General features: G+C 41.2%; 1 protein-coding gene across 1 annotated transcript; it reads left to right on the forward strand.

Moving 5' to 3' along the window:
* Window positions 1–298: 298 nt before the first annotated feature.
* Window positions 299–21,259, forward strand: VAMP8 (vesicle associated membrane protein 8). Its single transcript, XM_072148978.1, has 3 exons — window positions 299–454; window positions 19,300–19,464; window positions 19,907–21,259. Exons 1-3 carry the CDS (start codon window positions 440–442, stop codon window positions 20,048–20,050), a joined length of 324 nt encoding a protein of 107 aa, XP_072005079.1. The 5' UTR covers window positions 299–439; the 3' UTR covers window positions 20,051–21,259.
* The last annotated feature ends 1,430 nt before the right edge of the window (window positions 21,260–22,689 follow it).

The raw sequence follows: 22,689 nt of genomic DNA on the forward strand, positions 1-22,689 counted from the left end.
CCAATGTACATACAGTAAATGTACAAAACAAGTGCAACCGGAAAAGATCTTGTGGTGTTTTATTTTCTTTTTTGTTTCACAGGCTAATGCGCATGCAATGTGTGAAAAAAAACATCACCATATATACAACACTTTTTTTCTTGCAAAGCAGTAAAAAATACACAAAAAATGCAGGAAGATAATGTAACATGTAACATGCATAAGATAATATTTTTGAGACATTGCATGACTACATTCCTGTGACTACAGGGGCCGCTGCTGATGTGGAATGCTCCTTGAAGCTGTACCTGAAGGAAGGTGAGCTCCTAACACCAACTCCTCCTAGGAAGGAGGGAGGAGGCAAGACAAGTGCAGAACAGGAAGGGCTAGTTTCATAACTCACACACAACAGGAAGAGACTGCTACCAATTCACAGACACTGCTAAAGAGAGGAAGAGTCATGGAAAGGAGGCCGGTAAGTGCTGGGTTTAGACTGGGGGGCTGAAGGAGTAAGGGGGCAGCAGTGTCTAGAACAAGGACATTTGTGAGTTTACAGTCAAAACTCTGTGTGGGACTTTAAGTGGGAGTTTCCAAAACTTAGTGTAAAGTTCAGTGTAATGTGAGCCTGTCCTGAACTTTATAGGGTCTGCCGAGCTGATACCTGTAGTCCCTTTAAAATCTAGAGGAGAAGCTAACTTTAGGGATTGCAATAAGGAAATACAGACCTCAAGATCTTCTGGTCTAACAAGGATCCGATCAGGATGAAATCTGAAGCCAGTTTTGGGCTCCTGCTACTTGATATGAAACCTGTGTCTTATTAGGGTTGTAGTTCTACAAGAATCAGTAATAGTCTGTAACGTGGTCACGTATGTGGTACTAGATCTTGATTACGAATGAAGTTAGAGGAACCTTCTTAAAAAAGGCCAAATGTGGTGAAACTAAAAGAGTTGGTGTGTTGGGACTTGTAGTTCCACATACAAGTTTGCTCAGGGGTAGTAGCAGTAGCATAGTCAGGAGCCATAATGAGACACCATGAACCACTGTTGGACTTTGTCTATTGACTTCAGATCTCAGTTTCGCCGGCGGATTGTGTATATTGCCAGGAGCAGGCTGTATGCTGTGTTGTTAGGGACACAGCTGCTTTTGTATTTCACGTAACAATGAGATTCCTCCACAGAAGTAATATCTTTCTATTGAGAGCGTCATATGTCACCGCCATTACCTCCCCTCTTTTGTCTGTATATAATAGGCCCCCTCAGCCTGGCAGTGATGGAGTTAATCCTCCATTATGTGGCAGCTGAGGCTCTGTAGACTTTCCAGGACACAGATTAGGTGTGTGCTTTCAATGACGTCAGGTTATTTGACAGTGACACATACAGCAAGCAGTGACCCGCCACCCCTTCATAGCCAGACACGTTTATTACATTACATTACATTACATTATATTATATATATATATATATATATATATATATATATATATATATATATATATATATATATATATATAGAACAGGTTCATCTGTCTCTGTTCATGGGAAAGCTCCTACAGGTGATCATCCTGGTTCTTCTCAGGTTTTCCAAGAAGCAACTACGATTCTATTCTTTTTAGTTATACGCTAACACACACGTTAGTTTCCTTTGCAATACATTAGTTACCAATTGACAGTTTTAGTTGTTTCTTAGTTGAAATCTTAGCTCAAAGGTCCTATATGCTATATATATGCAAAGTACCTGTCACAAAGGAGCAGATATCAGCTCTGAAGAAGCAAAGCGAGGAGAAGAATAATCACATCTCCTCCTTAAAAAGTGAATGTTAACCAGAATACAGAAGACCTAACATGACGTCTTATAACTACCTTCAGGCTTTATCACAGTTTATATAAAAGTTGTCACCAGCTTCCTGGAGCTGAATACTAATGGTGAAGTAAAGGTCTATAGTATTGCTACACAGGTAGATTTGGCATCCAGAAGTCTTGTACAATCGTGTGACGTCACCTTCAGAAGCCGTAACAACAAATCTTTTGTTCCCCCTGAGAGTTAATCTGCTACCGGAAGTGTCAGGGTATTTGGTAACATGTTGTGCTGTTAGATTTAGATGCATTTCTCTCTGAATGGATCGTTTAACCTGAATGTGAGGTAAATAATATGCAGGGCCTTAATCCTATAAAGACCTGGTTATATAGCAAGACGCATTAGTATTAGGGTGATGGCACACGTGGCGTTTTGAATCCGTTTTTTGCCCTTTTTAAAAATTGCATGCGTTTTTTGAAAACTATCAGTTTTTGACAAATTTGACCAATTAAAACTGGTCCAAAACTGATGCGTTTTGTAACGAACTGCTTAAAAATGGGTTCAAAACGCCACGTGTGCCATCACCCTCAGGCTGGATCCACACAATTCCGGAATGCTCCTCTCTCCATAGAAATGCACAGCGTACAGGCTGTACACATGAGGAAAGATATGATATGTCCTATCTTTTACCCATGCATGGAGTGGGACGGTTCCACACATGTGTGGCGCCGTATCACTCTGCGCAGCCATTGCCGTCTATGCCAAGCTTGCGGCCATACATACACGACCGTATGGGGGACGTGAATGTAGCCTTAGGCTGCTCACCTCCGCCCGTCTCCATAGTTATATATTACGTGGAAAGATAGGACACGTCCTATCTTCCTCCCGGCTACATCACGGTGCCGCACTTATACAGACCCCGTACGGCGCTGTGCGCCCATTGCCGTCTGTGGGGGACGTGTATACGGCCCCCATACGTTCGTATGAATGTAGCCTTAGAAATAATAATAATCGGACAGTTGGTTTACGTCTTGGGCCTCCATGTTCCTAGCTGTGGAAATGGTGCAGAACTCCCATTATATTCCATTTGATGGAAGCATTACAAATCATATAAAGTGGTGGGGTCCCTTGACCACATCGTCTGGATTGGTCGCTATATCCAAGAAGGCCTCAAACCAATGTCTTTTTACCGTAATGTCTGGTGCTTATTGGATACCTGTGTCTTGAATAGTTCCCTCAGATTGTGAAGTCTGCTCACAGTAGTAATGTAGTAATGGTCTGCCCGGCTGAAAACATGGACAGGAATAGGACCTATTTTTGTGCTTTGTGTCTAGGGCAGTCGGTTTGTACGTTGGACTGTGGAAACCACCACTTTGTGTATGAGACCATAGAAGTAAATGGGATGTGTGCTAACCAAAGAAACATAAATTCTGAAAGGGTCCTAGTCTATATGTTTGTGTGCACGAGGCCTAGCACTATGGCCCATATAGAAAAGGTTATTTTGTGGATCTATGTGCAGAGAAACATGGCCCACTCACTTGAGAGGTGAATTTTTCTGTATAAATGGGCCCGTATCTCTGGTCCACACAAACGCAAAAGTGCTTGTTTACTGGTGAGTAATGGATATAATTTCAAAAACTACAAGCATTGCCCAGTGTGGTAAAAAGCACCCTGACTATTTTTCTTGTAGTGTAATTTTAGCTTGATGGTCCTTATGACCTGAACTAACAGTATTATACAGATCTATAACTATTTTAGTTCAGGTTATTAGTCACACTGACAGACCCGGATTTGCCTCCATTATCTGGATGTATGAAAGCGGCCTAACGGTGGTGGCACACATGGCATTTTGAACCCGTTTTTAGTCGTGCGTTTTCAGATCGTTAAAAACGCATGTGTTTTTTTTAGCATCTGAAAATGCATGACTAAAAAAGGTCTAAAAACGGGTTCAAAACGCCACGTGCGCCATTGGAAAATGTGGCAGCGGTACAACACCATGGAAAAATCCTAATAGTTTTTAAATTAAATGTGCATTTTTGGCCCTCTGAGATCTCACAGGAACAAACTATCTAGATGTAAATTACATATTCTGAGAACAATGAGAAATGGGTAATTGCTATTCTAAAAACAAGGAATTTCCCAGTGTTTACCTGGCGTCCCTCTCTTATCTGCTTCCTCTTTCACTGTCCTTTCGCTGCTCCCATGAACAAAGTGATTATTACTTAAGAACCTATTTATTTAATGAGCAAGAGCGGCCAAGATGTCACCACCATTGTATGAGATAATCCCCTGGGTATTAAGGCCTAGAAAACACTTCTATTACCTTGAGCCTCCAAGCACTGATCCATGTTCCTGCATATATGTAAATGTCTCTAGTAGGGGATTTTTAAGTACAAAATCTCCTGGAGTTTACCATTGTGAAACATTTGTAAATCTGGAGACACATCTAAGGGCATTTAAGGAACAGAATATTCTTTAAGTGTTTTTTTTTTTTTTTTTTTTAACCAAAGCCATTGGAAGGCTTTAAAGTGAACCTACCACCACATATCTACCTATAAAGGGCTAATTCTCACACCCCCTGTATCTTTTGCTAACTTTTATTACTCAAATATGTACATTTTCTTAAGCGGCCACTGGGGTGTGGAGTAGCCGGAGCTGAGGCTACACGGCTCGGCTACTCCACGATCCAGTAGCCTCTTTGTTCCTCTTACCAAAAATCTTTGGCGCACAGCTCCTCGTAGCTGCGCACCCTCGTCTGAGAATCCTGCCATCTGCTCATGTGCAGAATAGCAGGCCCGAAGCCACTGCGCATGTGCGGACAGCAGGATTCTCGGATGGGGGCGCGCAGCTATGAAGATTTTTGGTAGGAGGGTATTGGGGCGTGGAGTAGCCTCACCTTGTAGCCTCAGCTCCGGCTACTCCATGCCCCAGTAGCAGCTTCAAAAAATTGACATATTTGAGTAATAAAAGTTAGCATAAGATACAGTCCTTACATCCTATAGATGCACCTACCACCCGATCTACCTTTATAGGTAGATATGTGGTGGCAGGTTCCCTTCTTGATGCTAGATCCAGTTCTGGCTTCAGCTAATAAGATGTTGCAACATAAACTCCAGCCTAAGGTTTAAACATGGTGTCATTGGTTGTGGTTTTGTCCCAAATTGTGTGTTTGCTGCAGATTTTCAGCGGATTTACAGCTTGGTATAAACGAAACGCTTAGTATGAAAACCCAGTTGAGCCCTACCTGCACACGACTGAGTGCTATTCACTGGCCGCAAACAAAGCACCCACAGGCTATGTGTCATCGGCATATGAGATCAGCCAGAGCCACAAACAGGAATAGGACCTGCTCTGAGTTTTTTGGGGTTTTTTTGTTGGGGCAGACTGGGATCTGGAAAGAGACATGTATGTAATCCATTGAAATACATGGGGACGTTTTCCATGAGTCCTGGAAAAAAAAAAAAAAAAACAGGACAGGCATTACCCAGAAAAAAGGAACCTGCTTGGAATTCCAATTCCAGCCTTGCGGCAGTCTTCCATTTTTCATCTCTGATGGTGGGGTCAAAATTGCCTGTGCCGACTGTGTGAGGAGACTGACACAACACTTGACCCAGAGCAGGGCGAGTACACATGTGAATACTGGTTAACATGACAGTGAACGCTCCATAACTCCCAGATGAGCGTGGGTGGGCTCTGAACCTTAGAAGGCCCATAAAATGTTCTCTACACCTTAGGCCTACTGCACACAAATGTAGTTTACACGCCGTGTGTCATCTTTGTATAAGGTCAAAGCATGTACCGATGATGGTAGAAAAGGATTGCCAAAGCCACAACCATGGGCTGAAAAGGACCTCCTCTAGAATTGAGGGATGGCTAGCACACGTTCCAAAAATAAAAATGTGTGCAAAGGGACCAATACTATAAACAAAACAATAAAGTTGGGTCCAGATTTTGAATTGGGGCCCAGCAACTACATGTAACACTTAGGAGGGGAGTGAGCTGTTGCCAGACAATGATCAACAGGATTGGGGGTGCAAAATTTAACATGCCCAAGCTTTCTCTCCTCCAGCTTAATCTTTTGAACACCCTGTACACTTTAGTCCAATGGTCCACCATCAGGAATTCATATATGTGTGAAAGTATATAGAGAGAAATTGTGAAGACACTAGTAATAATGCAGCGAGCAAAACCGCACAGCTCTTTACCTCAGTGTGTGGCTATTTGTGTTATATTTGTAAATGGAGTCAAGTGTGGTATTAGGCTACATTCACATGACCGTATGATTTCTCCAGTCCCGTATTTACGGGCCGTATATACGTGACCTTTTTCATCCGTATGGACCACGTATGTAACCCGTATTTTATACGTCCTCATAGACTTCTAGGGCATACGGAACTGAAATACGGGAGAAAATAGGACATGCTCTATATTTTTATACGGCCAGTATACGGTACGGTATGGAACGGAGTTAACAACGGCAATATAAATGGTCAGACGTATTGTCCATTGAAATGAATGTGGCCGTATGTTATCCATAAAAGAACGGTACGGTACGGATACGGCCGTTTTCATAAGTCCATGTGAATGTAGCCTTATACTGTACACATATATATTATACATATATGCTGTCTCCTTCTGTTATAAGGATATACACACATTTATATAGTTTCCATGTATCCTTGCCACAAGCAAAACACATTGGAATGTATTTGGTAATATACAACTTACTGACATATTTTGCATTTGATCTACATGACTGTATTACCCACACATTCCTTGTGCAATAAGGACCTACGCTTGAGAGCAACTATGGAGGGTGTAGCTCCACTTGTGCCAGGGAGCTTCAGGGGGGATTATGGTCTACTTGCCACATACTTGAGATAATGCACACTTGGGTGCCTTGCCAAATAATTTATAATGCCTAAAGTTCATGGCAATGACAGAACAATCTTATAGTAAGATGGCAGCGGCAGAACCGGATTCTTTGCAGATGCCCTATAAGTTTATTCACCGTGGCAGCTAGTTCTTTAATGACCGGACACCCACTCCTCCTTTTTACAGTTTGCAGGAAGTTGTACCCAACTGATACTCTCAGTTGCTTAAAAGTGTTGTGAAGGCGTGTATGACGAAAATTTCTAAAATTTTCTACTTCGGTTCTTTAACTATTTACAAGATCTTTGCTTGCTGATACTGAAACAGTTAGGGGTATTCAGAGAAGTTGTCACCTAGTCATAATTTTATGCAGCTATAGTATGTAAGTCGTCTTGCACATGTATGTATGCCATAGCTCGGGTGAGCATACAACTATGTGCAGGAACGAGGAAGGGTAAGTGCTCCTCACTCCTCCCCGCTCCATTAAAAACCAAGTGGCTGTCGCCGTAATATTGCAAAATATAGAACATGTCCTATTTTCAGGTCACGATGCAGTGAGACACTGTGTGCTCACCACATTGTCACCGGGTACCATTGACTTGTATGGTGGCTCTGATCTGGCACAGCAATGGACCACATACATTCGTATGAAAGGAGTCTTACAAGGTATCTGTTGATGAAAGGCTCAATTCACCCTGAGTCTCTGTTATAATTTTCCGATGAAGCCTCAAAAAAAAAAGTTATCATAATTGATATGTAACAGATCTAGTGTACCGTATTTTTCGGATTATAAGGCGCACCATCAATAAATGCATAATAAAACATCTAGGTTCATTTATAAGGCACACCTGATTATAAGAATGAATGACCAGCAGGTGGCAGACATGTGCACAGCTCAAGGCAGCTGTTTGTGAATATGGTTCATAAATAAGGCGCACCAAAGGATTTTTGGTGCGCCTTAGTCTGGAAAATACGGTACTGTTATTTTTGGTTTTCTATTCCCGCCGTGAGTTAATAAAAGTTTTTTTTATTAAATTGTGGATTTAAATGTGAAATCGAATACTTGTATAGTATATACAGTACTCCTATTAAATATGCCACAATGAATATGATTTCAATACACCTGGGTCTCGGGTATATATTTAGAATTTTAGGTCTGGGCATCAAGGAGCAACATTAAAAAGACGGGTTGTGGTATAACAAGAAAATAAACTTTTCTATCTCTTTTTCTAGTAGCTCGGTCCTTGTATTTACAGTCCTGGCAGAACCAGAATGCTGTGGTCACATGAGCAAGAGCAATGATGCTGCCGTTCTTGGTCATGTCATTGGTCCCAGTCGTCATGAGATTATCAATACTTCCTGTCCAAATGTTTTTGTTTGTTTTTTTTTATTTAATCCCTACCTTGGCATCCCTAGTTCTGGAAGGTACCAGTTACCACTGCCCTCTATAGAAACACATTGTTTGCAATGTCATGGACTGCAGCTGTCATTCAGTAGTTAAAATTTCCTTGTAACCCAGCCCTATCTTCAGGGTGTGAAGCAATAGGGGCGAAGACTCGCAAATCTGCTGCACCATTGGAAACCCTTTCACCACAATGAGGGGGTGGACACAAAATTTTTCTAGTGCCTCTTGGACACAGCCTTGGGTTTTGATAATCATAGGTAGAGATGAGAAGGACCAATGGTTGGATTTGGCGTTTATGTTTGGCCGCCTGACCCGGATATATCGCCAGATTATCAGCCGCACAGCCAATCCGGCAAATTTATGCAACTAGCCATAGCTATAATTGGCCAGAGGGTGACCAGGCAATATGTCCTGGTCAGACGTCCGATTATCGGTCTGCTCATCTGTACTCATGGGTCTACCAATAAATCACTTTGACACCAGTTTGTGCACAGGTGGCCTTAGGCCTGGACACTAATACTATATGCTATATCATATGCTTAGATGTCAGTGTTACTGTTAAAATACCCATCTACATGCTGTTTACATCCCATGACCTCACACGGATGGATATTTTTGGAAAAACATTGACGCATATAATGGCATGTGCTGTGTGCAATGACACAGTATGTAATGTAGCTGTCAATTACCAGTGACTAAAGAGAGGTACGGTGTGTTAGTCATAGGATGACCTACCACTTTATATATACCGGTAGTAGGTGAACGCTGAGGACAGCCACAATGTTATCACTGCAAAAAGGGCTAAGACGTTCCCTATCAGCGAAACGGGAGTAAAGAACTTTGAACGCTGCATACAAAGGAGTCACAAGGGCGGAGAAGAGTCACAGTAACCTGTAGTGTACAATACTCCATAAGACAAGTATATAACCATAAACTACCTTCAGCTGCTGCCAAACAGCCCTCATCTGTGAGGGCCGCGGTTCCTTGTCTTTCATCCATATTTGTGACTATCTACCTGCCCTATCTGATATCAATTCCACCAGGAGGGTACATCCTAGCAAGACTCTTCCCCACCCCAATGACTCATTGTGAGTTTGTCACAGTCCTCAAAAACAGATGGTGGCGATTTGTGAGCCTAAATCCTTCATTTTTAATGTGATTCCTCATTTCATTCTTCTCAAGTTGGTGTTGATTTCTCTCAGAAGTGTGTGTGTGTGAATACTAGGCAAGGGGGTGGAAACCTTTTATTTTATCTAAAGGGTGTTTCTTCTAGTGCTAAATGAAAATACAAGGTTACCACCCCCTTGGCTATTTTTGAGCTAATTTACATTTAAACTTCCAGGGGCCATATCTTTCGATCCGGTGGTTGGATTTTAAGGAAACGACTACCAAATAGATTGAGGGTAGACTGGATAAAAAGGGGGTAGAATTTTGTACATGGTAACAGGTCCTCTTTTAGTAAGCCCACAGAAGATCTGTAAAGCTCTTAGATAACACCTGAATGTGCAATAATCATCCAGAAGATGTCTCAGATAGACACGGCTTGAAGGACATTTCCATCCCTATCTATTTCCGTCCTACTCGCCCTCGCCCTCTCATCATGTATGACACAAGGTTCCTTATCCTGCCTGATAAGGCTGATAAATGTGTAACTGTCTTAAAGGAGCAGCAGGCTTATCTAGATGGCGGCCTATTGTACATAGCATTCACTGCTCTGTGAAGCCGGGTGACTCTATTGTGATCAGGCCATGGAAGAGATATGACACCTGTCACCTGTCTGTGAATAGCAATGATGTCATGGTGCGGCGGGATGACTATGCTGACTATTTTTGTATTTTTTATTTTTTTTTAATGTAGAAATAACTTTCAAATCGAGAACCAGAAAGACTAGTTACCTGGTATGTAAGCATCATACCTGCGCAAACCACAAGTATGTACTGGATTGCTATGGTAGCAGCACAACAACAACCCCCTTAAGCAACATGATAAAATAAATACATAGTAAGACAATACTATATATTTATATATATTATGTGTGTGTATATATATATTATACATACTACGTGTAATATTTTATATATATATTTATTATTATGACAATACTGGTTAATAAGTACTGGACGCAGTGTTTATAAAGGGATTACTTAACAATAAAATGGAAATAAGGTACCCAGATTACGTTAAATAAAGTAAAGCATTAAATTGTTAAAGGTGGTGTCTGTACCACTGGATAGGGGGTAACAATCAGGATCTAACTTCCGGGATCCCCATTGATCATCATAATGGAGGTCCAGTATTAACTAATTGATGGAGCGTGCGGTCGAGCATGCATACTGCCACTCCCCTCAATACTAAAAGAGTGTAGGAAATTGCTGAGCACACTGCTTTGGTAACTCAGTTGCTCCCATCTACTGTTTATGAGAGTGCAAAAGATACCTGCGCACTGTGCTTGGCAATTTCTGATTATCTAATAGGTTTGAATGAAATGGCAGTACGCATGCTCAACCTGCATCTCAATAAATTTGTCCGAAATCGGTGGAGTTCCTATAATTTGGGGCCCCAATGTATTCATGCTTGGGGTCCCTTTCCACTTTAGCTTGTTGTCTCCTCCTAAACTATTGATAAACCTTCAATTGAAATTGACCATCTAAAGGTTGTCCAGGCCCATAATCAGAGTAATAACATTTTGTATTCCTTTTTTTTTTTTGTCTAGTCCCAGTCCTTAAAGGGGTTGACCACTTTACCTCATGTATTTTGTAATGTGTGTGGGGCATTATATTGGTTAATTTACCAATATACATCTATTAATAGTTCTGCACCAGATTCTTCATAAGTAAAGTGAAACTTTGGACGGATGGAGATCACGTGACCCTTCATCTGCGGCCATTTTATGAGGTAAAAAGGTAAAGACAGGAGGATTCACTTTGCATATCAGGAAAGTGGGGCAGAACTATTAATAGATGTGTATTGGTAAATTACCTCTTCCTGCCCCCCACACTTATACACACATTACAAAAAACATGAGGTAAAGCGGCCATGTTGCCATGTTGCAGGATTATTGTATAGTATTATTTTATCTGAATTGGCCAAAATCAATGTTTACTCAGAAAACGATCTCTGTGTTGTTCGCTCAATGCTGGAATTTGCTCTGAAAGCTAAACCTGTAACTTGCGTCACTGCCACAGAAGGAAAATAAACCTCCCCGCCGTGAGCAATAATTAAAACTAACTTTATTTATAATAAACAGGGAATTTTAAGAGGTTTCAACTGCCATGAAACACAATTAAAGTTTATTAAAAACAAGATCGCACCCTATCACTCTATAGTGTATCCTATGGATATGGCTGGACGACACTACATCATAGACACGTTTTTTGGATTTTTATTATATATATTTTTTTTCTACATGGTCTTTATTGACTGCTCATATGAGCCTTTGGTGGCAGTTTACATGTCGGCCATCGCATTCTGTATGGAGAAGTTCAGGGAGGCATTTTGTCCCTCTGTTCTACAAGTCACCCCCAGGAAAGCCCCTTTAATGAAAACACATAGACCCGCGTTAAAGGCGGGGGGGAGGTTTAGCTTGAAAAAACAGTATATTTTAGAAATCGGGAGCATCCCGTGACTGGTTTTGTAAGACATGTCTGTATATATGGACATTCCAGCTATAATACTTAATTAAACTTTGCCATGTTACTACATCGGTGATCAGAGGATCTTACATTTAGATCCCAAAATGAACAAGTTTCTTCATGCATAACTTTACAAAAAGAAAAAAAAAAAAAACCTGCTTGCTGAGAAAAATAAAAAAAAAATCATGATAAGGCTACCTGCCCTCAAACATAGTATTTGTCCATGTGCTATCTGCGCTCGGCAATCTCTGTCAGCTCCATAGAGATGAATGGAGCAGATCGGACATGCGCAGCCGCCTGCGCCGCTCATCTCAGTGAGCAATGAGGGGTCTGTTGGAGGTAGCTCGGACCCCCCCTTCGTGTGCTCACATCACTGATCAGGCCCTATCCTTTAATCCTCTTCCTGAGGGTCTTTACTGGCTACTATGCAGCAACTCTGACTTTTTTTTTTTATTTTTTTCAAAAGTTACGTTTTTTTTTTAAATCACACTTTCTATTCAGTTTTTCTAGAAAAAAATGTGTTTTTTGAGTTTCCATTTATATATCCTTTTCATATTCATGCCACCTCTGTTTTTGAACCTTATGCACACGTCGATGTGCTTTTAATTGTTGTAATCACGTTTCGTATCAATTTTATTTTTTTTTTGCACCTGTTTTGATGAGTATTTCAGAACTTTTTCAGTAATTGGTCCAATAAGAACACAGTCTATCTGTCTATTTTCAACCTTCATAGTTCCCATGTGCCACAGTGGATGTAAAGTTGCCTGGTGAATTTGGCAAAGGTCACATGTCTTTTGAGGACTATGGCTTTAGAATGAGGCTGTATCCTCCCATGATATATGGTGCGCCACGAGGTGCTATGTAGTTGGTATATTCCCCTTAGAGCATAGAGCCCTATAAAAAGGTGTTCAATTAAGTATTCCCACCTGTAAGAAACCCTTAAAGGGAACCTGTCATCAGGAGCCCTTTTTCTGGCTCCCCCATGTGCTTATAGCGAATAGTGTGCACATTGGCAAAGTGTTTTATAATAAAATTGACTTTTTCCAAAAGTTAGATGAAAGTTTACCTTTCTCCTCCACAGACCAGGGTCCCATGGGAGTGGCCAGTGAGGATTGATTCTCCCCCCCTTCCTCAATAAACCGCTCCGTTCTGTGTCTATTTCAAATAGGAGGGAGATAGATGCATGACAGAGCGGTTTCCTGAGAGTGGGCGGGGACCGCTTCTTGCTTGCCCCTCCCATGGGACCCTGCTCTGCACAGAGAAAGAGAAACTTTCATCTAACTTTTCTTTTTATCAGAAAAAGCCAGTTTTATTATAAAAACATTTTGCCAATGTGCACACCATTCGCTATTTGCACATGGGGGAGCCAGTAAAAGGGATCCTGCTGACAGGTTCCCTTTAAGGCACAATTCTAATCAGAGTTTTCAGGAACTACAATGCCGCCACATGCATGAGCAGATATAGATATTCATAAAGTTTTTACATGACGCCATCGTGAGTCTCCACACGTTCATGTTCACCAGATCAACACGGGTAATGGAGCCAGCATGATACAACTGAACCTAAACAAATGTATTAGACCAATGGGCCTTATCTAGGGAATATGCTACCGTACCGTATCGTCGTGGTTACGTGCCATTACATAACCAGCACACACGGTTGAATGATGTTTTGTGTATGTACTGTGTATGGGAGATTCAGCAATATAATGTCCTATACGTTTATGTTCAAGTCCCTTAAAATTAGGTTCCCTCCTCAATCTTTAAGATTACTTATACAGGAGGCCCGATATTTATTCTGCTGTTTTCCTTCCTTGGGTGTAATTACACCTCAGCTCACAGATTATTTTACTGTAACTATATATCCATCCTTGAGGTCTATACAAAGGAATGACACAGGAATGTCATTGCCTTGCACACAAATACAGTAATATATACTGTTTATATGATATGTGTGTAAATGATTTTACAAAAAACTTAAAATAGATGAGGAAAAATAAATGACATATAATAAGTAATACCTGACTGATTTCCCTCCCGTTCCATAGCTACTGGAGTCTTCTACCAACCTCCACTTCCTGGTCTCTTATTTGGGGAGGAAGCCTTTTGCATACTATGTAGACAGAAGAAAATGAATATGAATTGTATCTCGATCACTTGCCCAACCACAGGAACTAACGAAGGGAAAAATATTGAAAAAAGGAAAATTCAACCTATGCACTTGTCATCCTTGTGAGCAAGGTCCCGCACTAAAACCAAGGTGTATTACACCGATTCCAGTGATTTTTTTTTTTTTTATGTTACCCCAGTCGTAGTTGGCATAGGGCAGTGATGGCAAACCTTTTAGAGACCGAGTGCCCAAACTACAACAAAGGCCCGCTTATTTATTGCAAAGTGCCAACACAGAAATTTAATTTGTGATTTATACTCCCTTCTCTGTCACAGTTTTCATTGATACCAGCACCTGAGGACACCAATAAAGCAGAAAATAGTCCCAGGTACAGCTGTCACTTTAAAATAGCTCTGTGCACAGCAAGTCCTGGGACTGCAGGAAGATATCTGGAGTCATCTCTGGTGATGGCCTGAGTGCCCACAGAAAGGGCTCTGAGTGCCACCTCTGGCACCAGTGCCATAGGTTAGCCATCACTGGCATAGGGTATAAAGCCATCTGTCCTTAAAGCCTACCTGTCACAAGGAATGTAATTTGTTGCTGGGGACAGGTTCCAATAGCCTGTTCTATGCTGATTTTCCAAATGCTTTTGTCAGCATGACGAAACATTTCACTACCTTATATCAGTTTATTTCACATTGCCTGGCTCCCTGCCAGCAGCATGTGGTGAGTCCCCAGGGGAGGGGGCTGTGCCTTTGTCAGTCTCCTCCACACTCATCCAACTCCCTCCCCCCTCCTAACTTCCTGTCATGTGCATTGAGAAGGCAGGGGATGGAATGAGGAGACACAGGCTGCAGCTACCCTTCTCTGTGAGACTTGCCATACGCTGCTAGCAGGGAGATAATGTGAAATAAAGTTTTATAAAGTACTGAAATGATTCAGAATACTGGCAAAGGCAATATTAAAATCAGCATAGCATAGGCTATTGGAACCTGTCACCAGCTAAAAGTGACATTCCTAGTGACAGGTTCGCTTTAAGTATGAACATGGCCTTGGGGAATACATCTTGACAGAACACTTCTCACTTTAAGAGAAAATAACCCGGTAAGAAAAGTCAAATCTTACATTTCCCAAAACTGACAACTGGTGTTAGATTTGCATATACGTTTTTAGATTTGGTTTTGTTGTTGCTATCCTTCCTACACATTCTTATAGGGGTATGTTGTCCTGTAGAGTGATGATCTGTTCATAGGTTATGACTTCCGGAAGACTATTGTAAAGTTTAGTAAAGTTAATGTCGGTAGTGACTCTTGGCACAAATTTTTTCTGGAGTTTATAGATATTGTTTGTCCAGACAGAACAAGTTCCACTCCTCAGAATTGTGCAGCAACACAGCACGGACTACAACACCTTACAATGTGCAGATAGTAGCAATGCTAGGATGCTGTGCTATGGATTAACACATATGTCTGACTATTCCCACACTGATTCAGTTACCTCAAGGGAGAAATTAATAGGCAATCTGAGATCCGAGAGACTTGAAACTCATAGATTAATAGAAATTTTTGCAGATCATATTCACATGCTGTGCAGCCTCTGCTTGTAAAAGGCAATAAGCAAAGCATCAAATGTAAAATATAACCTCCTATGCTGGTAAGTTGTGAGAGTGACCTCCTTCCAAACATAATTCCAAGCATAGTAACTATACAAACTTTGCAAATCGTGGAATGGGAACTTGGTTTGCTGTGGTTACTGTCAGCAGTGACTTCACAACATGAAGGACGCAGGGCTGCATCTGCCATGAGGCTGGGTGAAGTCCGTGATTCAGGCGGCAGATTGCGGTTACTTTTAGGGACGGCATTTTCAAATTTCGCCTCGGGCAGCAAAAAGCCTACAATCAGCCCTGGAAGGACGTATAATTATTTTGGGGTCTCAAATGCATAGGGCTAAGTATGGGTACCAACTTTCAGGACTGGGAAAGAGGGATAAAAATGTAGTGCCGATGCCCGTCGTCCCACCCCTAACTCCACATTATAACCTCCACCCACTATATAATGGTCCCCTGGGACCCCTCCTATACAACTCACTAATGCGACCCACCCTATTAGTTAAAAGGGTTCTCCACTTTCAGCAGATAAGTGTTAAGATTTGTTATATAATTGACAATATACTTTCTGCTTGCTGTCATTCTCTATATTTACTTCCAGTGAATAGAAATCTGTCCATTGTCATGTGATGGACACGCAGGTGCAGGAGCCATTAGTATCGCACGGCTCTGAATACTCTCTGTGTTAATAATGTCCCGTGCACCTACGTGTCTATCACACGACCGTAGACAGGTTTCTATCCAATGGAAGTAAACATTGAAGCTTTTTATAGAAGAAAAGCAAGCAGAGATCTATAAAAACAAGAGTAATTGATATAGAAAGTATATTGGAAAATTGTGTAGAAAGTATATTGGAAAATTGTGTATCTTTTCAATACACTAACAATATCAATTATTTACTGAAAGTGGACAACCCCTTTAAATATCCCAACATCAAGTGCTTTCTTAAGATGTTTCTCATTGCCTATTGCTGCAGCTGTTCTACACATGTGATTGATGGTAAGCGGCTTATACTCCTCCTAACAATCCTACAAAGAGGCCCATCTCTAGATGAAAGCTGCAGGGATCCCCCATAATGTGCCCTCGGGAATTTACTAATGCAAGCCATTTCTATGGGAACATCTGGTGCTGTCCCTGCTGATTTAAAGGCCCAATCATATCTCCTGAGCATGCTTTGTCCTCCATCATTGCTTTGTATTGTATTGTAGCATAATCCTAAGGCTGCCTGTTCTGGTCAACTGGGACTTGTAAAGTCATACAATATTGTCTAGAATACTGTACACTTTCCTAAAAACTGCCTGAGCTGCACCAATTGCTTTGGGCAGCGGTCTGAAGAAGAGGCCTGAGTAGATCTATAGTATAACGCTGTGGCCGGTATGCTGCTCAGGTGACATTACAACATTTGGATGACGTTACTAGTCATAGAACTGGTTCTGCCAGTATATCCGATACTGGCAGTGTCTACTGGCTGTGTACAGGTCACCACTGATCCTACAGTGTATTGCTATTTGGAAGAACTGTAGCTATGGAAGGCACAGGTAAAATTACTGGTAGCTGCATTAGGCATATTATGTTATATTAGGTATATTATGTCTTTATATGGTAAGAAGGTAAGAAGGTAAGCTTAATCTTAAAAAAAAAAAAAAATCATCTACCCATAACCCCCAATGTGCTATGTTCTCAGCTTTTTGCTAGTGCTTATTTATGTACAAGTTAATAAAATTTATCTGCCCATCCCTCACTGACTACATACTGTAGTCAGAGCTCCAAAGTCAATTTTAGGAGGACTGCGTTAACAATTATCTGTGTCAATAGTAAGACTAATTAAGTAACCTCGTAACAATAGACGGCATCAACACGTTTTGTCATATTTTGGACTCCCAAATCCACATTTGCGCACTTCAATGCTGTAAACATGTATAAGATTGGAATAAGATGGATCTGAGCTCACAACATACCTGGAGGAACCTTATATGGCCAAAAACATGTGGACACATAGTCCTTAATTCAGGGTCCAAGGCTTCCTGCTTCCTTTGAGCTCCTGAATGAGGGGTTTTAAGCATCGATTTGCCCTGAATGTACTCATTATTTAAAAGGAGTGTTCCTTTATGGCCATATATTGTATAGAATGTCTTGTGTCGTAGTGATTTTGAGCTTTTTCAGCAAATCTGCTTGTGAAGGTTTTGGCTTTGGAGGCAGAGTTGAAGCTTAAAGGAAATCTACCACCAGGATGAAGGATTGTAAACCAAGCACATTTACATACTGGTGTGTAACCCCTCTGGTAGGATCCACTTAATTATCTTAGCTTCTTAAGCCCCTGTTTTTATTTTTAAAAAGTTCATAAAATTATGCAAATGAGCGTAAGGGGCTCCAGGCTCCATTTACATCTATTGCAACTGCAGCCCCTCAAGCTCATTTGCATAATTTTTTGTAAAAATAAGAGCTTATGAAGCTAAAAAAAAATCAGATCCTGCCAGAGGGGGCACACACCTTTATGTATGTGTGCTTGGTTTACAATCCCTTATCCTGGTGGGAGAAGTCCTTTAAGAGGGGAAAAAGGGTGCACTTTCATGGGCGGCACATAAGATCTCTCTACCAGTGCTAAAGACAATACATTGTAGTTGGTGTGGGACTGGTATAAAATTTTGTATTTGGGGCCCATCAAGGTCCAGCTTTGGAGAAGTATTGTCATTCCAACAAACCACAGTATGCAGGGCCTCGTAGATCCTGATTCCTTGGCTGCTGGGGCGCATTGCTGGCGTGCTTGGGACTCCAGATCTTGTACAGTACATGAAGCTTCTGAATGTTTGTGTGGAATAAAGAGCTTGTGTATAAGCTAAAATCTTTTGAAGAATGAAGAATTTTTCTGCTTAATTACATGGACTTGACTTTGAAGCTAAAGAAAGACTGTTCTGTTTTACCTTCTGAATGGCGTCCAAGTGTAGGCCCAACCCTTCACCTTTCTTCAAGGATATAAGAACTTCTGGAACGGGCACCAGATAGACCCCTGTGGAGCCAAGTTATTGCATTGTGAATTTTTTTTTAAACTCTGCATTGTTCCGTTCTTCTGTTATCTGAGAACATTGACAATTGGCTGCTCAAAGTGTGGGATGTGTCCCTATAAAGTGTGACCGTGTCCAAACAATACTGCCAGTGTCTGGCTGCGCAGGGACACAGTAGAGGAATGATAGTTACATATTTCCCGGAGTAATAACAGAGGAAACTGAACTTTATGGCCATGTCCAAATGGGGGCTGGGTACTTCACCCTGTTCTGTGAAAAAGACAGACAACCAAATTAACTTCTGGGTGGGTTGAGCTGACTTTGGACTAGTTTGTTGGCTGATATTCCTGATCCGGTCACATACGAGGATCTTCTCATCGCTATGTGCAGTATATGGGAGACATAATAGCAGCTAGTCTCCAGCCTCCAGCCGTGAGACAAATGAGAATCAGAAATCTATCACGCAGAAAAATATTAGGTGTAAGTTTGCTTTCACAGAAGGGGTCTCCACATATTTAGGCCTTCATTTTCTGTCTTGTCCCCCCTTCCTCGCATGTATTGTGTGATTTCTGGCCTGATTCATTTTACATATATTTGCTTATCCATTGGCTTTGCATGACAGCACACTTTCCGCCTTGTTAAAGAGACTGAAAAATAATGCCTGACTATGGATCTACAGTGATCAAAGCAATTGATCCCATGCAGCCTTCTGGCTTTTGCGGTATATGAGAGCCCCTTCTCTTTTAGGCCCGGAGCCTTGCAATAAACTGCATCCTTGTTCCCTCCTTGTACCCCAAACCAGAGTTAGGCATTGAGGCTTAAGAGCTCCAGTTTTATGCCTAAGGAACTATCTTGCAGGTTCTGTATTTTAATATTTCTATTATTATTTTGTATTATCAGGAGACAGCGGGGCCTTCAGCCCAACCGGCCCCGGATCGTGTGAGGGACCTGCAGAGTGAGGTGGAAGGTGTGAAGAATATTATGTCCCAAAATGTTGAGCGAATCCTAGCTCGAGGCGAGAATTTGGACCACTTGAGAAATAAGACGGAGGACCTAGAGGCCAGTGTAAGTACATGACACCTATCCGGGTATGATCACCAAGATCAAGGATTGTAAACCAAGAACACTGACATACTGGTGCGTGTCTCCGCTGACAGGATCTGCTCCTCTTTAAACTTCTTATGCCCTTGGTTTTAAGTAAAAAAAGAGGGCTTTAGAATTATGCAAATGAGCCTGAGGGGCTCCAGGCCCCATTAACATTTATTTGCATTTTTTTTAAACTGTTACATAAGAAGCTAAAAGAGAAGACCATGCCAGAGGCGGCACCCACCAGTATGTCAGTGTGCTTGGTTTACAATCCTTCATCCTGGTAGTAGATGTCATTTAAAGGGGTTATACCAACTTGACCCTCACCGATCACGAGAATGCCCTGTCATCACATGTACCATGCTCAAATAAGCAAATAATCTGCAGTATTGTGCCATAACTCTATTATTATCCTTCACAGTCTGAACACTTCAAGACCACTTCACAGAAAGTCGCCAGGAAATATTGGTGGAAGAACGCGAAGATGATCGCTATAATTTGCGTCATTGTCGGGATCATCGTCCTGCTCATCATCCTTTTGGCCACCGGTGTCATCCCTACATAGATTCCTTCTATTCCCTTGCTCGTCCTCATCCCTTTCCTGATCCTGAATAAACCCCAATGCCTGGGGCAAAATATTGATCATGTGACTGTGATTAACCCTCTCTGAGTAGATGAGGGTATATAAATTGCCTTTATGTATGAATGGATCTCGTATTTGATGCTACTATGTCTGTAGGCATAACATATATGTAATTTTTTCAGCTTTTTTTTCTTTTTTTTCTTGTATGGCCAAATGTCAGTGCATCTGTCTATGTTCTATATCTGTGTTCTGTAATTAGAGCAAATAGATCATCTGATCAAATCCCTATATATTGCAATGTGCTATGCTGTCTGGATTTTGGTGCAATCAGGGCTCATTCACAGTGGAGGTAGGAGGTTGTTTTATGGGCCAAAATAATCACGGCGGTGTGAAGTGATATGATGGATCTTGCTAACTTGAGAACCTTGAGTATTTATTTATACAGACTATGAGGCAAGTCATGACTATGCTCCAAGCATAGCAAGATAAAAGGACTTTGAGGATCTTTCATCACCTCCACAAGTTTCCACCATTACCGTACATCCCGTGCCATTATTTTCAGTACTGAAGACGCCAGTTAGGTTCTCCAGTGTCACATGGGCGGTCCTGGAATTGAGCTAACAGCAAGGCACAACCCACCTGAGAGTAAAAAAAAACTAATTTGCATATTAGGTGATGAAAACAGATCTGATGGCTTGCTGGGGCTAGGGAAAAATTTTTTTAACGCACCAACTTTTTAAGGATTCAAGAGTTGGAGTTTGTGGAAGTGGCGAAAGGGCCTCCTAAATGTAGGTAATCCAAAATCAGATGGGTGCAAAGTACAACACTTAGCACCCCCACAGACCATCTGTTCAGTCGTCTGCTTCCTGTTTCAATCTCTGTGAACAGAGTCCCTGCAGCTTAGTGCCCATTCAAATGAATTAGAGGTGACCTGCAGTACCCTGGTCTGACCACTACACAGAGTATGGCACTGTCTGATTCCTGTTCCATTTGCTGTGTATTAGTAGCAAAGAATAGCTGATCTCTGGGGATGCTGGGTATTGTACCCATTCAATCTGTTAATGAGGTCCTTTTCTAGGGACAGGGGACCTTTAGTTCCCCTTTAAGTACATGTATATGGGATGACATACAAAATGACAGCCTCCACTGTGCCCTTTACCTGTATAAATAAACCAAACCTGATGAAAAGTTTACTCTTCTACGTAGTCCCTTACTACTTGTTGTAATATCCAAATCATTGTGGCAGTACATATACAGTATATCCTTGAGTTGCTGTATCTTGTTATGACTTTTGGAAAACCATGGCAAGTACTGTTGCAATCACAGCTCCTTACTCTTCACCCATCTTTCCTGGACACCTGAATGTCAAATATAGCTAGTCGTTCTGTGACAAATCCTCTGCTGCTCTCCTGGGTCATAACTAGTTGGGTATTGCTTGTCGGGGGTCATCAAAGCCAATCTTGTTGTCATCCAGCTTTCTGTGGAACAAGGAAAAAAATTTTTTATCAAACTTTTAACAATTTCTAGCATCTAAATTTAGTTTGGTTATTAATATATGTTTCTAAATTTGTTTTCGGAGCTCCAAATTCTCTGCAATTGCATACACTGTTGCATATAGTTTGATTATTATACTATCACAGTATGCAGTGAGCTCCCTCTAGTGGCAGCAACATTTACCCAATATGTTTTCTATTTTGAATTTAAGATTCTTAGTTCTTTAACAAAGATCCAAACATAACAAAAAATATTTTTTTTTCCCCAGAATTTTTGACCTGGTGATTAAAAGTGGAGATTCCCTTTTAATGTAAATTAATGGTGGATGATAAATGGGGTACAGCTGTATGATGGGGGCGAGGAAAACTGATTTGTGTGTATATATATATATAATAAATGTGTGAAAATGAATGAAAATATTGTAATTTAGTAAAGTGTATTTGAATAGTGGATAAGAGAAATGACTAATGAATATCATCCCTGGATCTTTAGACCAGATCATTATGTTAAGTTTTTTGTAATCTCTTCCCCTAATACATTGGTTTAGTGTTTTGGTAAATTTGTATGGTGCGCATAAATGGGGGCACTGTAATGATCAGGGGTATATGCCATATATGTAGCATTAACATCTGTTTGTGCTTTATTGGGGTCCTCACTATATATACAGTACTTAGGGGTTCTACATTAACTAGCATTAGACATTGATGACCGCTTTATCCATATTTGCAATTATGGGACAATGGCCCCCCATATGCGTACACCGGTTTATTGCTTTCTCAATGGCAAATTTTATAGGAGAATAGACCTGTCTGGTGGGAGCTTCCAGTTTACCAAGCCATATAACACAGCTGACCATATCAATATATTACACAGACTGATGACTATGGTTTCCTTATGGGTTAATCCGGTAGCGTTTGAAGGTTTTTTCAGGAATTCTAAAAAAAAAGCATGTAGGCTTCTCAGTTGCTTAGGTACTTCCATTCTTGGTTGTCTCCATCTGGCCAAAAGTTCCAGAGAATCACTGGACTCACTACGACCAAAGAGTGACCACCTCTGAGCACAAGATACCATTTGTGGTGTCCCATGGTCTGTGGAGGCCACAATGTGGGCAAATTTTTATTTTTGAA

This window comes from Engystomops pustulosus, chromosome 4 (assembly GCF_040894005.1).
Source record: "Engystomops pustulosus chromosome 4, aEngPut4.maternal, whole genome shotgun sequence".
NCBI classification, from domain to species: domain Eukaryota; kingdom Metazoa; phylum Chordata; class Amphibia; order Anura; family Leptodactylidae; genus Engystomops; species Engystomops pustulosus.